This window comes from Chelon labrosus (assembly GCF_963514085.1).
Source record: "Chelon labrosus genome assembly, chromosome: 9".
NCBI classification, from domain to species: Eukaryota; Metazoa; Chordata; class Actinopteri; order Mugiliformes; family Mugilidae; genus Chelon; species Chelon labrosus.
Window position 1 is genome coordinate 3,028,447 of NC_140359.1, and position 16,718 is coordinate 3,045,164.

At 40.8% G+C, this 16,718-nt stretch overlaps 1 protein-coding gene across 2 annotated transcripts; it reads right to left on the reverse strand.

Moving 5' to 3' along the window:
* Positions 1 to 2,140: 2,140 nt before the first annotated feature.
* On the reverse strand, positions 2,141 to 16,050 carry pias2 (protein inhibitor of activated STAT, 2; the record flags this gene model as incomplete). 2 transcript variants are annotated; one of them, XR_014699246.1, is made up of 15 exons in its annotated part: positions 2,141 to 2,635; positions 3,680 to 5,815; positions 6,741 to 6,778; positions 6,869 to 7,005; positions 7,932 to 8,118; positions 8,297 to 8,430; positions 9,553 to 9,713; positions 10,229 to 10,302; positions 11,041 to 11,146; positions 11,272 to 11,406; positions 11,516 to 11,606; positions 12,469 to 12,519; positions 12,604 to 12,691; positions 13,464 to 13,648; positions 16,010 to 16,050. XR_014699246.1 is itself a non-coding variant. In XM_084552370.1 (14 exons), 14 exons carry the CDS (start codon positions 16,048 to 16,050, stop codon positions 5,594 to 5,596), a joined length of 1,650 nt encoding a protein of 549 aa, XP_084408496.1. In that variant the 3' UTR covers positions 2,797 to 5,593. The 2 variants fall into 2 exon arrangements, 1 of the variants encoding a protein (XP_084408496.1); XM_084552370.1 differs by lacking the exon at positions 2,141 to 2,635 and having other exon boundaries at positions 2,797 to 5,815.
* Positions 16,051 to 16,718: the final 668 nt, after the last annotated feature.

The window sequence follows — 16,718 nt, forward strand, 5'->3', positions numbered from 1 at the left end:
TTGAGAAATACCATGAGCTAAAAGATGAACGAGGAACTAAGATACTGTTCAGGACCTTCAAGCCCCCTGGACGCTGATAACAAAGACTACCTACAGTGCGTGAGAGGTACATTTTTTTATATATACATCGATTAACCACAACATTAAAACCACTGAGAGGAGAAGTTAATAGCATTGACCATCTTGTGACAATTCAATGTTCTGCTGGGAAACTTTTAGACCTGGCATTCATGTGGATGTTACTTAGACATGTAGCACCCACCTAGACCAGACCAGGCACCCCCACCCCATAGCAATGACACTCCTTGATGGCAGCAGCCATCCCCAGCAGGATGCAGCCTGACACAGACACACACAAAAACGCTTTAGGAACAACTAAAGAAACATGAAGAACAGCAAAAGGTGTTGACCTGGCCTCCAAATTCACTAGATCCCAAACTGATCAAGTATCTGTGGGATGATCCACAGAGGCCCCTCCCCTCAAAGGCCCCCACTAACAACATTCTGTTGCCAGACACCACAGGACACCCTCAGAAGGCCCATGCCCATTCTCTGATGAATCTCAACTGTTTTGGAGACATAAAGGAGACCTGCACAATATTAGGAAGGTGGTCATAATGTTATGCCTGATCTGTGTATATATCTACATCTATATATAAAATAATCCTTTAAGATAATCCTTTAATTTATCCCATCGTGGTGGGATGCAGCGCAGAAGGCAACAGGAGAAAAAGTACACAAGTATGATGAAGGGCTTAAAGTGTTTCATCATACTTGCTGACAGTCATCACATCTACCTTTTTTTTTATATTTTTGAGAGCAGGAAAACAAACACTTAGGAACCGACCTTAACTTCAACTCAACCTTCGCTGAGTTCATGTCTCACAGTCAAACCTGATTTCCCAAGCTGGCCTCTGCTTTCTTTCTCCTTATTTCCTCCACCTCCGCCCTCCGGTTGTCATCTGACATGTTTCGCGTACAATGATTAATTGGACCTTGTGGGCCCCTGACCATTTCACAAACATTAAAAATGTTCCCCGGTTTACAGGCGGTCACTGTGGGGGATGTTAGCGTTACGTTTTTTCTCTGATTTGAGCCCCAAATTCAAGAGGAGCCAAGTCACAGAGGTCACAATCAGGTTTGGGAGGGTGGTGGGCAAACTGGGGCCTAGGCTTTTTGAAGCCAAATAAGATCTCACTGGAAGAGTTTGCTGATGGAAGTACCAGTGTGGGGCTTTACATTGAATTCAGTAAACATATCGTCTGACAGAGTAATTCAATCAGGTTCTTCAGGAATGGTTAACAGGACATGAAGTTGGGAAATTATGTGGATTTGGATCTGACGTATTCAGTCCATGTGTCAGCTCTTGCTGACTACATCCAAATCTGACCAATGGACATCAGATCAGCTGACTTGAAACAAATTTAACATCCGAATCTATTTGATGCTCCAGTGTGGACAATAAATAGATACAAGCATCCTGAAATAAGGACTGACACATGTACAGCACGTGCCAACAAAAACAAGGTCTGCACTGAAAGCACATCTGTTCAATCATGTCTCCACTTCCACTCTTTTCATCATGCTGCTACTTTTGATATGCTGCTTCTTAAACATTGCAATTTCCTATGACCATGCTGCTGCTTTTTAATGGTCATTTTTACATTAGGAAAAATGCCGTTGTTATTAAATTCCCTTCTGTATCAGGGCTTATTCATTCCACTTTTATTATTTGACCTGGTCGTCTTGCCTCGTGTCCTTTGTTGAGGATAAGAGAAAAGCCAAACACAATTTCATTGCACTGTGTATAATGATAATACGGTTCATCCATTCAAAAGGTTCATAGTTAAACTGTTGAAAGAAAAAAAAAAGGTGTAGATTCCATATTATGTTTTGAGACTAGCTGTCAAGAACTTTCTTTGCAGTCCTGTTTCCAGATATAAACACACAAGTATTCTGAGATAACTGTTCTGCCCCCCAAAAATAAAAATTTAGTGGGTCAAAGGTAAGTGGACGTGTTGGGTTTTCTTGAAGACGTTTCATAAGTCTCCAGTTCTAAATGACTGTCTTTTAGAACTAAGGAAGCCACTTGAACACAACGTCTTGAAGAAAGCCCTACAGTCCAGTTGACCTTGTTTCAGCTTTGTTTTTGTAGTGCTTACCATGTCCTCATTTAAAATTTGCTGATTTACCTACCAAAATAGTTTGTGTTGTTTCTATTAAGGGAGTTCTTGCTGTAAAGAAATCAATGGTCCATAACTCTCTAGATGAGTCGCCCCAAACAAGCTGCTCAAGGTTTGTTCCTGTTAACAGGGAGTTTTGGATCTTCGTTATTGAATAGAATGTATCGGCTGGCTACGGCCAGCGTAGCTGAGCTAGCACTGCCCTCGTGTGGAAGAGAAGAAGAAGGAAATAGTTCAGCTGAACCTCCTTCACATGGATGCAAATGTCAGAGTAATGTATATGCAAACATGGTCACCGGGAACCACACAAAAATGACGAATAAAGGATCTGATTGGACAGAGATGCAGAGGAGGGAATAGTGACGGAAGTGAAGGGAGAAAATGGATGTGGAGGTTGGCTAGTCAGGCTCATACTGGCTTCTTGGCATTGGTGGAGGAGACTCAGGTGGTGCCTGAAAAGAAAAGAAAGGGTGTGGGGGTGTGGAGAAGAATTGGGTTATGGGTGGGTAAGGGAGGAGGAAGAAGGGATGAAGGGATAAGGAGATGAATGAGTGATCCTCATTTCCTAGGAACAAACTTAGTCAAACACAAAGTCTCCAAGACTCAACAAATCTGAGCTGAATAGAAAACGAAAACTTTTAATAATAAAAAACACCCACACATGGTACCACGATACAAGTTTACAGATAGGGGAAGAATCTGAGACAAGCCAAAGGGAGAACTTTTAACATAGTTTAAAAAGTGAAACAAAACCCAGATAGAGTATGGACTCCACCTGGTTCGAGTACTGAAGGTACAAAGAAAGAGGAAAGAAAGAGGAAAACAGAATCCTATAGATCCACATCACCACCATCTGCCTGCAGATGAATCGAGACAGTGTTAGAAATCTAATCATTGGTTTCACAAAATGAGGACTTACAAACACTCTTCACTGATGTGTTTCTGTTGTGTGTGAGCAGTTGTAAAAAGGTTTTGGTGAAACGTTTTGAAACGAATTATGCCAATTATACTCCCTAAGGGCTGGTTCACCAAGATTAATTAAGTTTTTCAACCATTTAGTAGTTTTGAAATATTCATATTAAATTGTGTGTTGAATGAAATATTAAAACCATGGCCAGAGCTTCCGGCTTGCACTACTAACACATAAAAGCCAACCTCATCAGCATAGTGTTTGAGTAAAAAACGATACACAGAGCTAAAACTGTTAGGAATGAATCTAACTTTTAGTTTCTGTCTTTATTTTAATTCCCTCATACCGTCTAGCCCAGACCACCTGAGAGCAGGTCCCTGAGGTTGAGCTTCCACAAGAAACACCATACAGTAGCAGCTCTGTTTATCATTCTTTACGTTGATGTCATAAAGTCACAGCTCAGAAAAAGAAAACCAACAAATGAAGAGAAGAACATGAGACTGTTGGCAGCATGAAACTTTACACCTCTGATACAAATAAACGCTTTCATTTACAGCATATCAAAATATATTGAAGGACCTCGTACTTGTCAGAGAAGAAACGGTTCGCTTCCATTCTGGCTGAATTTTGTGAGAAAGATGAAAAGGTGGATATCCATGCCGTGTCAGGGTTTGAGCGCAGAGCTGGAGTCAGGATGTGGTTAACCAGAGCTTCGAACAAACACTAGTGGAAGTGGAGGAGACAGTTAGCCAGGGGCAGCATGTGATGCCCTATCAAACCACAAACTTCCTGTTTGCATGAGGATATAGAAAGATGAACTTTAGTTCATGCTAGGGTATTTGTATGTCTGCCACTTTGAGTATTCAAATGCATCCCCTTGCACAGAAAGGATGGAGGGTGGGGATGAGGGCTTGGGGAGCATGGTGAGCTTAAGGGATAAGGTGGTGAGGGACACGGGGAGGAGGATGAAGGGACATCTCTTGGCAATAAGATGATAAGCTGATCAGAATCGTGGAAAAAAAGAATCCTGTTTGGGAGAGCAGAGTGGCAGAGTGATACGGACTAGCTGAAATCTACACTTACAAATTTATTTAACCTAACATCAGTTCAATTATTATTGCTCGGACTAAATGACAGTGGAACAAATGAACATTTTACACTGGAATGAGATAAAGCTGCCATGGAACAAACTAAGTTGTCGAAGTACTGACTGAACAGTGTCGCTGCAGAACTGAGGAAAACACTGGTTACTGAGGCTCCATGTTATGAGTAGTGTAAAAGACAGGCCAAATAGGCAGATACAAAAGAGATACAGTAATAATAAAAAAACAAACAACAAACAAACAAAAAAACAGCCAGAAACAACCATCCACGTTGTGTGAGACGGTTGGCCTCCGCTGTGAAAAAGTCAGTTCATCAGACTTTTTCCACAGTGGTGCTTCCTACGTCTAACCACTCCTTCATCTGCAAGGATGAAGTGTGAGTTAGTGGAGCTCTCCATTCATTCTGACTCTGTTTCGCTCTAATGAGGCACGCAGTTCAGGTCAACGACGAGAGATTTACGTGTATGTGCAAGCAAACAAATTGGTATAAATGAAGAGTCCGATGTTCTAAATATTTCCAAAGTATAAAAGGCGTTTAGACTTGTGGAGGTAAGGTTAGATCGTCATCTAATGAGGACGAATTATAAAAACACGAGTAATTCAGCGAGCAATCATATGAGGATGAAATAAATGATTCTCTGCAATGTGAGGTGGTTTGCAGTTCCTCTGATTCCACTCGTGATTTCTCCCAGCCTCCCGCAGACCAACTTCCATACAAATCTTTTGTGGCTGAAATCGGTCTGGAGTCTCTCCGTTGGGAAATGATTACACTCCTGCAGAGACCTGCCAGGCCAATGAAATCGTTTGGGCGGGACTTATGTGGTGATGGACAGAAATGTTGTCATACACTTAATCCGAGCTCTGTGGAGTGAAATTGTTTACAACAAAATGGCCCTGATTGGTTGTAGGACTATCCAATTGCGTTGAGAGGTATTTCTTTATTCCTGCATCGGCTGAAACAGGAAAATGAAATCTAAATGGAGTGTTATCCTTACGCTACCACAGAGCTGGAGTAAAGCAAAGCTAAAACCTTCCCTTTTGTTATTATGATGTTTTAACATTAACATGACTATTTCACAGATGTTGAACTGACGAAAGCTCAAGAAAAATGGAACTTCACTGACACGGCTGAGAAACTGTTGTACGCCTTCAGGCCATCTTGTCCTCGGTCAATCAAGGATTTATCATCCTACCAATGCAGGTTAGCAGAAAGACAAACTAAGCTGCAGTTTACAAATCCAAAAAAAAAATCATGCCTGGATAGTGAAAATGTTCAGGTCATCAAAGTGCTCATGTATACCAATTTAGGGGCTTTTGTGTAAAAATTCCATGTACACATAGCAATTCGCTAAAAACGGCCACAAAAACAGGCCTGAGACGGTCCAGCGAGCTGTGGCTCAGTCTAGTGAAATGATATCCGATATGCTGCTGTCGGCCCCTGCTCTGGAGCCTCCGCTGCCTCCTCCTGTGATGACCCGGGTCTCGTGGACGGAGCTGGCGCCATGGCTGCTGGTGTCATAGTGGCTGCTGGAGGAGACCAGGGTGGAGCTAGTGCTGGCTGAGGCTGCGCTCTGCATGCTGCTTGACAGGTTGTCCAGGAACATCTGAGGCCTGTAATGCTGAGCAGGAAAAGCAAGTTCAGGTGAGGATGATGAACATCATTCCCCTGTGAAAGGTCAGGAGCCTTTAGAGAGTGACCTGCTACAACACAACGTCTTCTAGTCAGTGTGTGGCATTTCTCTAGACTCAGCAACAGCTTCTACAACACACTGAAATGGAAACATTATCAGTATACTCATGCCTCCCTCTATACACAACCTCATCAGCGAAGCCAGAGCCCTTGAGTGACAATTCAATGGTGACTCTGCCATGACACTGTCTCTCATATGAACAAGCACCGTAAGCTTTTTAAGACATCTATACCGTGTAGGTCTGGGTGCCGCAGCAAATTTTCTGATTTAATTCAATTCAATGTCAATTTATCAGCGATATTTCAGTTTAGAAACAATTTTACTTAAAACTAATGTCATTGGTTCCAGAGATTTGTGGTATTTCCACAATATTTTGCCATTAGTTTCATATCTTATGTCTTTGCTTTTGTCGTCATGCTTTGTAAATCCAATCAGCTTTCATTTCCTGATGGTGCTCTCAGAGTTGGAGCTGATGTGCTTCTGATCTCCCTCACACGTGGAACAATCTCATCTCACGAAAGGACCAATATGACTCACCACACCACACTCACCAGTAAGTGATTTACTATTAGTTATATTCCTTACGGCCTTCCTCAGTTAATGTTTCACTGGTTCAATGAGAGATTTGTAAAAATAAAGAAAACCTGTAAATTGAGTCCAAATATTTGACTAGAACTCTATATCTATAAGAAAATCCAAATATACAAACCCAAGCAAGCTACACAATTTTTTTTCTTTTTCTTTTGTTTTTAGATTCACTCAGTTAAAGTTTAGGAAGTTCAGTGTTTCTACGCACAAAGAATAATCCCAGACAGTTCAGCTTTTAACTGCTGGGAGGGCACCACAAACATACCTGAGGATCTGCTTGAATCAAGGTAAACAAATCCAGACCTATAGATACAGAAGAGGCAGAAGAAAAAAGATTATGAAGAGTCCCAACTCCTTGACAATGCTTTGAGCAATTCTATGTGGATGACTCACTCTGCATGTCTGTTGGGATGGTGGCCAGCGTGGATGGGTGGAAGGGCACTGCATAGTCAGCCAGTGTAGAGGTCAGATACGACGCATCCAGGGCCTGAACGTTTGGCACACGCACAGTGGGCTGGTAGCTCAACACACTGAGAGGGTACAGTAAAGGGATACAACATTAATGGCTGCACACATACATTTCTAAAACAACTTGCTCCAGGTCTCAGTAAACATTGAAAACCAGGGGTCCCATTAACTGAATATTTTCCATCACTGACTGTTTTTTTTTTTAAAACTGTGGCATTATATATTGACCCTGTCAGTCAAAATGACAAACAATGACAAAGTCTAGTGCAACCTCTGTTGAAAACTCTAAATTATTCTAGTGTCCGGTTGTCAAATGTTAGCCTGAAAACCTGACTTTTCCCCTCCAAAAATAGTTTAGGCTAGGAACTGATTATACTCCATCAAAGATCTGATCAGCCAATCAAAGAGTTTGGGCAGGCTTACAGGTCAGACTCAGAGTCAAATGTGTGAAATAAATACAATTGTGTGAATACTGACAGTAACTAGATGGATACCAATGTGACTAAAATGATAAAACCACTGACCAACAGAGGACCGGTCTAGTTTGGCAGAGTTTGTTTGTGAACCATTTAAAACCAGCTGTCTTGTAGAATCCCAAGAATGATGACCACAGAGAAGGTTGGTAGGTGACTAAATGTGACCTTTACCTTTCTCTCAATTTGATTATTGATTTTCATGGGTTTCCTATGCACCTGCATAGGCCTGATTCCTATTCTGATCCAACTGGTATCTGGTGATAATGCAAACTAATATTGTAAGTTCCAAACCAACCTATTTTCATATGTTTTTGAATGTGCTCAGTCATCCAGGTCTTGGTATATCCAAAAAACAAAGCTGAAACAAGGGCAACTAGAGTGGTGAAACATATACAAGAAACTCTACAAGTCTAGTTGCCTTTGTTTCAGCTTTGTTTTTTGGATAACCTTCCTGTTTGCAAATAAAAACCGAAATGGCTCTCTCTGTTGGTCAAAAAGCTTGGAAACCTCACCCCTTTGTATGCATCTCCTCACTCTTGGAAATGTAAACACAGCGCTTCTTCAGTGGAGGGTCTGTGTCCTCTTCATCTTCATCAGAGGAGGAGCTTTCCAGAGTCAAATCAATCACATCAGCCTTTTTAGTTGAGCCAGGCTCAATAGGATGGGGGACCACAGACGGCTGGCGCAATGGAGGGGAGGCTAAAAGATAAAGATAAAGACCAAAACCAACAATGAGTTTGTGAGACTCTGCTTTTAATCTGTCACCCTGCTAGTAGCCCTCAGACAAGCTTCTACTCATGACATAAACCTCAGAAAACACAAATACATGAGTCTACTAACTCGATTAATTAAAACCTTATCAACATGATGTACTTACTCTCAATTTTTGGCACCGACTGAGATGGGACCTTGACAGCCTCTTTCTTTGGTCTCATGGGACACCAGGTTCCATCCTCCTGGAACTTGATCTCATCCACATCTGAACAGTCATTCAGGATCTCTAAGAATAAACTGAACAAAGATAGAAGGACTTTGAAATAACTGATACAAAAAATTGGACACTAATTGGTCACACAAGCAGACTGACGGGTTTCTCTGATCAAGATGCCTGTATCAAATTTCTTACGGCCCCAGCAGTTTAAGACGCCAAAATCTCATGAGAATTTTAGTATGTATGCAAGGACTCTGCAAACAGATTAAACTGCAATGATACATTTCAAACATATTTATTATAAGACTGAGCAATAAATTGATTTAATTCATTAAAATTGCCAAGCTTGTTCCAGTGCATCCCACAGATACTTGATCAGTTTGGGATCTAGGGAATTTGGAGGCCAAGTCAACACCTTGTGCTGTTCTTCATGTTTCTTTAGTTGTTCCTAAACCGTTTTTGTGTGTGTGCCTGTGACAGGCTGCATCCTGCTGGGGATGGCTGCTGCCATCAAGGAGTGTCATTGCTATGGGGTGAGGGTGCCTGGTCTGGTCTAGGTGGGTGCTACACGTCTAAGTACTTACTTCTCCTGTCAGTTAAGATAACAGGTATTTTGTTATCGGACAAGATTACATGGGTTGGTGGTGCTATTCATACATTTCCATCTACTTGGAAAAGTTGAGACACTGTATAAGGTATTTGATTCAAGTAATGAAGGAACATTTTAAAATATAAATCTCATCTTTTAAAATGATAGAGAAGTTCATTCATTCATTCATCTTCTGTACCCGCTTATTCCTGTTAAGGGTCGCGGGGGTCTGCTGGAGCCTATCCCAGCTGTCATCGGACGAGAGGCGGGGTACACCCTGGACAGGTCGCCAGTCTATCACAGGGCATGATAGAGAAGTATAACTGTAAATATGTGACACTATAATGAACTTATCCATTAGAGAACCAATGTCTCACTATGTTGGAGTTGCTAGGCCTACAAAGACACTCGACAACACAGTCAACCTCTGTTGCAGATAGTTCTATGAATGGATCTCTACCTACATGAACAGCTTGCTGCTGTGTGTGTGTGTTGACTTGGGGAGATAACATATATTTTGGAGCGAGGTGTAAATTCGGCTTATATCTGAATGCACAACTCTTTTAGAAGCATCAACTGTCAGGCCATGTTTTTGTGAATTGATCTGACTCACCCGTCGATGATGAGGCTCTCATATGTGGCCTTCTTGTCACACACAGGACAAATCCATGTTGGTTTCTTCTCGTTCATTTGCAGGTAGAGGGCGGCGTCAAAGCACTGCAGATGGGAGCACGTCACCGCCCTGCACGGAACCGTCAGTCGCATCTTACCAAGCTGAAAGACAAATCATAACTGACGTCAGCCAAAACAAACTGGTCAGTTACAAATTTGTTGAATTTGTTGTTGTTGTTGATCAGAGCCTCCTTTGTAAAATTTCAACTGGTAAAGGTTTATGGTCTGAGAGGTGATTGGTAACGTGACAGCAAGTGATGAGCTTTCTGCAGGGCTCTGACCCTATTTTATAACAGAAATGTGAAGTTGCCGAAATAGGTAGTAGCCAGTAAAAGTGAAATATTAGTTATTTTGGAGAACAGTATGGTCAGTGGTGACTAATTTCTGTGCAGTTAGATTCTGTGTTATTGTACCGACCCAATAGCAGAGTTATTAAGCTGCTCAGCATGTGAGCAAATTCTGTAACACCGGAGAAGATGATGGTTATATTCTTAGATCTTTCTCTACTGTCCCTCCTAATTCCAAACTCTTAATTTATCAAATAAAGGTTCAAAAAGCCCAACAGTAAATGTGACAATGTGCATTTGTCTATCATCACATAAAGATTTTTCATTTACCGGGCACATAAGCGACACTCGAAGGCTCGTCGTAGCAATCTCACTGTCTGGATCTGCTGTGAGCTTCTCTTTAACTGAAACACAAGGATAAGAGATGAGTTCACAATGAAGGAAAAGATTCATTTTTAAAATATTAAAAACAGTATGCCAGCCAGTGGATTACATCAGCAGTCATACACTGACCACTGTCTTTAAATCAATGTCCTGCAGTTAGCATGACTATGATGCGTGATGTCACTGGTGTCTTGCATGTGCATGTAAGAAACTTGGCTTCCATAATTGTATAACTGCCTATAAACAGTGTGCTTTGATTAGTTTTACCAGTGAATCATGGACAACATAATTTGGCTGTTTTGTCATGAATTTACAATAAAAAAATACTATGAACATTGCTGATCTAGGCACAGTAATTTGAGAAACATATTCCAGAGAGGGTTAGGGAGGTTATGGCATTGGATGACCAGAACATTTCTGGAGTAGTAGAGAGCTACCCTCTCCACACTACATTAACTCTGACAGTTCTGTTTATTGGACTGAATACAAGGAAGAGAAGACTTTATGAATATCCAGAAGAGGAAATTTAATTTATCCAAGATTGGATCAGGAGTCACAACGGCTGTAATGATCCTGATCATTATTAAATGATCAGGATCAGTTAGGGGGCAAGCAAACTTGATCGGGACATCCCTAGTTAAAAATGTTGAATTTGTGAAGATCCAATCAAGTATCATTACATCAAGGGAAAACTGCTGCTGCATAATCTCTGGAGTGAAACCTTGAAATGTTGTCACAGTGCTTTAATGTAAAGTTACTTAGTGCTCTGGAGTGGTCTGGGTTTCTGATGCCCTTCATCCTCAGCCTCTGCAGGAGCAGCGGTGATGTCAGCTGCCTCACCAGGTACACAGACATGGAATAGGTCTGAAAAAAACAACAGTAAGGAAAATTTATCAAACAATCTTAACTGTTACCGTCTCCAGACTTCATCTCTCATACATGAAAGAAAGGAAGAAAAGTTCAAGAGTGTTACGCATTTTTTCCCTCACTTTTCCAATTTCTGGTGCCCATGTCACTGAAATCTGATTGGGTACTGCAGATGAGAGTCTGACGAGGGAGGTAATGTTTAGAGGTCTTCCTGGTCTCTTCTGTTCAACACCATTTTTTGGTGGTGGTGCATAACCCTAGAGGAATAAGATAAGAATAAGATACTTAGGGTAGGGTCTTCATGGTAGAACATTTCAGTTAAACTTGTTTTGTACTTGATAGTTCTGGCGTAAAACAAGCACTTACTGGCAAAGGAAAAAGTTTCCCGTTGACCTTTATACAAAGACTGTTGGGGTAATTATCCTCTTGAGGGCAACTCGTTTCTGACAAGCAGAACCTGACAACACAAAGAAACATTTGTGAGACTAAATATACAGCACTGTGCAAATGTATAAGTACTTTAGATGTTTCACAAAATCATTTTTCTTCTAATGTGTCAACAGAATATATCACACATTAGATTTAATTCGTTTTGCAAATAGCACCAAACCAGGTTCTTTGTTGTTGCTTTATATAGACATATTATTTACTATGGTAATATGTCTGCGATGGTTCTAAGTTATCTAGGTCATGGTCTAAAAACAAGCAGAAGCATAGGCAACTGGGCTTGCAGGTTTTCTTCCAAGTGGCTTTTCTCAATTAAAACTCAATAAATCTGAAGTTTTGGTAAATATCATTTGGTAAAACCCTAAGTTTCATTCAGACATTATGTTTATATATGTCATCAATACATCTGAATAACATTTATTAGGAAAAGTTGTGTTTTAGTAGGACTAAAAGGACTACTCACAAAATAGTCAATACATTAAATAATCACCAGATAAATTGATTGTAAAAATAATCCTTTGTTGCAGTCCTACTTTTGGATCCAGTTTTCCTTCCTCCATGAGTAGTAAGCTACACATATTGCTATTTAAACCCCAACTACCCACAAGTCCTTTAGAACAAGAAAAAGAAGCTACCTTGATTAAACATCTTCAGAAACCCTAAAAGTCCAGTTGCCCTGGTTTAGGCTTGTTGTTTTGGGTGGCTGGTGTTTGGTGTACAGAGCCCTGATCTCAACATCACTGAGTCAGTCAGGTATGATATGAAGAGAGAAAAGGTGTTTTGATTTCACTCTGCTGCGTTCACACTACGAGTGATCAAAATTAGTTGCACATGTTAGTATATACAGGTCGAAAACATCAGAAAATGCATACCTCAGTTGAATTTGAACCATATAGTCCCTTCTGCCACCCGGTAGAAAGTCCCTGTAAACAAACAAGTTTGTTTTGCACTTTGGTGGCATGTTCTCGTCAGTGAATGTAAAGTAAATGAACCAATAACAGACCTACCTGGATATGCATACTTCTCGAACTTGCTGTGGTGTCAAGGCAAAAATAAAATATTTTTCTTGGTGGTACCTCTGTGCAGTACTTGCTCCTGAAACGCAAATAATGGCTGTTATCAAGTGTTCCACTTTTTCACACACGTTAGGAGTGTGATGGTGAATTGCTTGGGATAGGCTAAACAGCTGAAACACTTGTGTTGTGTTTAACTCATTTCAGTTTAACAGCATGACAAACGACATCCTCCAGTGATCATTCAGTTGAATTACCACCTTTCTGATGCTGTTTCAACATGAACTGAGCGTTAGAATAGTCATGAAGTGAGATTTAGTTCAGGATATCCCTACTAAGATTGAAACAGTACAAAACCATGTAGGAATCCATCTTGCCAGCCCTCAAGTTTAAGTGTGGCTGGACCACAGAGGTTCAACCAGTCTGTTTTCTATGAAGTGTGTGGCTTTTACATGCGACATGTCAACTACATTACTCAGTACATCGAAGTTAGCCCATGAAAGACTGCCAAAAAACTGCCACGGACAACTTCTCTGTGTAACTGTATTAGTCTCACAAGTTTAATCTCCTGCATGCTTGGAATGAGAGGGGCTTCAGTTGGTTGCCATCTGGAACCTCACCACTACAAGTCACTCAGTCCTACACACCGGTCCCTTTACTGTTGAGTTTAAGGGACACTGCAAGACAGGTAGATTTGAGGCATCTGATTTTGGCTGGTTGTATGAACACCTTTAAAATAATTTGAGAAAATCTGTGATATTTTATGTTATATTTTCAGCAGTGTATTTAAAAAAAACAGTCCAATGATGATTTTCATTTTTTTAAAACCAAAAGAGACAGGAAACACTACAGACCTAGACTTGAAGGCTTGATTAGAATGTCGAGCACATCATAGAAGGGCAGTGGCTTCATCTGCACATCTGGGTGGACGGGGGGGATCAGAGGGGCTGGCTGCTGGAGGTTCATGCTGTTTTCGTCGTGGTGCCACACGGCTGATTCACCAGTCAATGGGCTGAAGTCAGTGTTACAGGACTGGCTCCTGTTAACAAAGATGTCTGTCTTCATTATAGTTACCAATCAATGAACAGTTACAAACAAATCATAGACAAGTGCAATTTAATTTTCAATGTTGTTTTTTTTTTTTTTTTTTTTTAAATGTCGTATACACCGATCAGTCACAACATTAAATCCACTGACAGGTGAAGTAAGCAACATCGACCATCTTGTGACAATACAATGTTCTGCTGGGAAACTTTTGGACCTGGCATTCATGTGGATGTTACTTAGACATGTACAACCGCCAGACAAGACCCAGGACCCCCACCCTACAGCAATGACACTCCTTGATGGCAGAGGTACACACACAAGCACGGTTTAGGAACAACTCAAAAAACATGAAGAACAGCACATGCTGTTGACCTGGCCTCCAAATTCACTAGATCTCAAACTGATCAAGTATCTGTGGGATGATCCACAGAGGCCCCTCCCCTCAACCCTCAGGACCCAAAGGCCCCCACTAACAACATTCTGTTGCCAGACACCACAGGACACCCTCAGAAGGCCCATGTCCATTCTCTGAGGAGTCACAACTGTTTTGGAGGCACAAGGGAGACCTACACAATATTAGGAAGGTGGTTATAATGTTATGCCTGATCGGTGTACACCATCACAGATTAATTACATGACAGTCCTCATAACGCTGTGACGCTTCAGTTCACCTTAGCTGTTAAAGCGAAGACAAGATATCAGCTGTGTGGGAGTATCTTAAACAGTGCAGCGAGAAGTCAGTCAGTTTCAAATATTACGTCCGGAGTTGGTGGCACAAGTATGAAAAGTCTTGTCAACCCTGTAGTAGGTTATAGTTTTGATGGGTTGTTAAATAATAATAAATGAGACCCTACAAGCAAGTACGCTAATCTACATCACTGTGGAGTTTTGTCCCAACCGCGGTTCTGTTCCGCTAGGCCCAGTTTAGACCTTGCATTAACATCTGTCAGTTGTCCATCTTACAGTACAGGTGTCGCACCCAGGATGCACTGAAGTCATAGTCATAAATAATCTGATCTCAGACCACATTTGGAGGTGTTCCAGGACACATTCAACCTCATTCCTTTGGTACACAATGAGTCCTGAATCACAATAAACACCACCTACTCAACAGGGTCGTGTATGCAGAGATTTGTGTACTCATTCAGAAAAAAGGAAAAAACATCCGCATGCAACCACTATTGTAAATGATCATCAGAAAAAGAAAACCCACCATAAGTGACGTCTGTTCATTAGTGATGAGAGCGTTGTCAAATATTCTGACCTTGTAGCTTTTAACTAATTAAATAATAAATTAATCTAAACTATACTTAACAAATGAAACTATTGAACATGAGTACACTGTGCATGATTCTGCCATTAAAAGAAACTTATCGGCATGTGGTTAATTATTGACGCAGTACTGTTGGAGCCACATGGAGTTGAGTTTGTATTTCCTCAATAATCACTGGCGTCATTATTACCAGAGATTTTTCTGTCACTGCTTCAAACAGCTCAGCTGTGAAGCTATTATGCGTATAAAAACGTTGTAGTCTCTTAAATAAGTGGAGATAATATAAATACATAATAATACTTGAAGTCATTTGTTGTCAGTGACAGAGAGACTTCACAGTTTGTTCAAATCTTCCCAAGTTATGACGCACAGACACATACATATAGCTGCTTGTGGTTCTGATCCAGCAGTGGGTAGTGAACCATTAGAAACATCAGCTATCCAGCTGAACAAATGATGCCAGTGTTTATCTGCATACAGAGCGTAAAACAATGTATGTGGTTCTCTTAACAATAAATTACTCATGTAACAGCAAATTCTACTCGAATCTACGCAGGTTATGTTTGTTCATATTAAAATGTACCATTCAGACAATAAGAACAATAGATTATTACTAAAATCTCGGAAAAGCGTTTCAGAAAACTGCAATATGTAGGAACCGTTTGTTAACTTTTTGCCAATAGTGTAAGTCCCTGTGTTATTTGTTTTTACCATCGAATTGTAACAAAGAAAATGATTAATTATACTTTTAGAGTGTCACCAGATATATTCACTTGGATAATAACACAGTAACAACGTTAAACGGAATTATAAACAACAACACAGCGCTATGCTTTTAGCTAGTTGCAAAGAGCTACAAGAAACCTATTGGCGACAAGCTAATGACAAACTGTTAGCATTAAGGCTAACTACTGAACCGTTAACTACCTGAGTAATAATGGGCATTCTGTCAAGCAGTATCCTCCGAGCCTATCAGGCCATGACGACATATATCAACTAGTTGCATACGCTGCAAGCAATTGTTACATGTCGTAACGTCGACAGAAGTAAGACACAAACAGTGTTTTCCTTTACGCTTACCCGAAACTCCCCATCGTCCGCCATCTTGTTGTTACGGTCATGCCGCCCAGCGTGACTACTTCCGGGTGACGCCTTTCTGTGGAGCAGATGCAAAACACAAAAAATCTAACTGCATCTTTTTCTAGAATTGCAGATTTCGGATGCAAATATGCTATGTGTACAAGACACAGTTTTCGCGAGGCCTGCTTTGTGTCTCAAACAATCAGTTTGTAAACTGATAAACTGGTCAAATGTAAACATTTGACTTTGAAGTCAGAGTTCTGTATTTTTCTGATAAAAACATCCAAGATTTGAGCCGTTGACACTTTTACAATGTTAATGAAAACGCACGGAGAAATGATATGCATTTCTTCTAGTAGGCCTGCCATTGTGCCAGACATTACCTACTTCTATTTGTAGTACAACTACTGATTGATTACTTCAACTATTACAACTACTACTACATGATACAGAATATGAATGTGGAATTTTTAAAGTGAAAGTTATTTTGTACAATGAATTTTGACTGTTATTTATACAGAGGGCTAGAAGTGTACAGGGCCACTGGAGGGATGTTGGGGACTGAGAGCAGAGCAATCTGAAAGAATTGAGGGATGCAGATTGGAAGCATCTGAGCATCTACCAGCAGAGGCTACAGGAGAGCTGCCTCCATCACTAAGGATCCTACCCACCCCCAACACAGATTCCAGAACTCCATTGTCCCCACTGC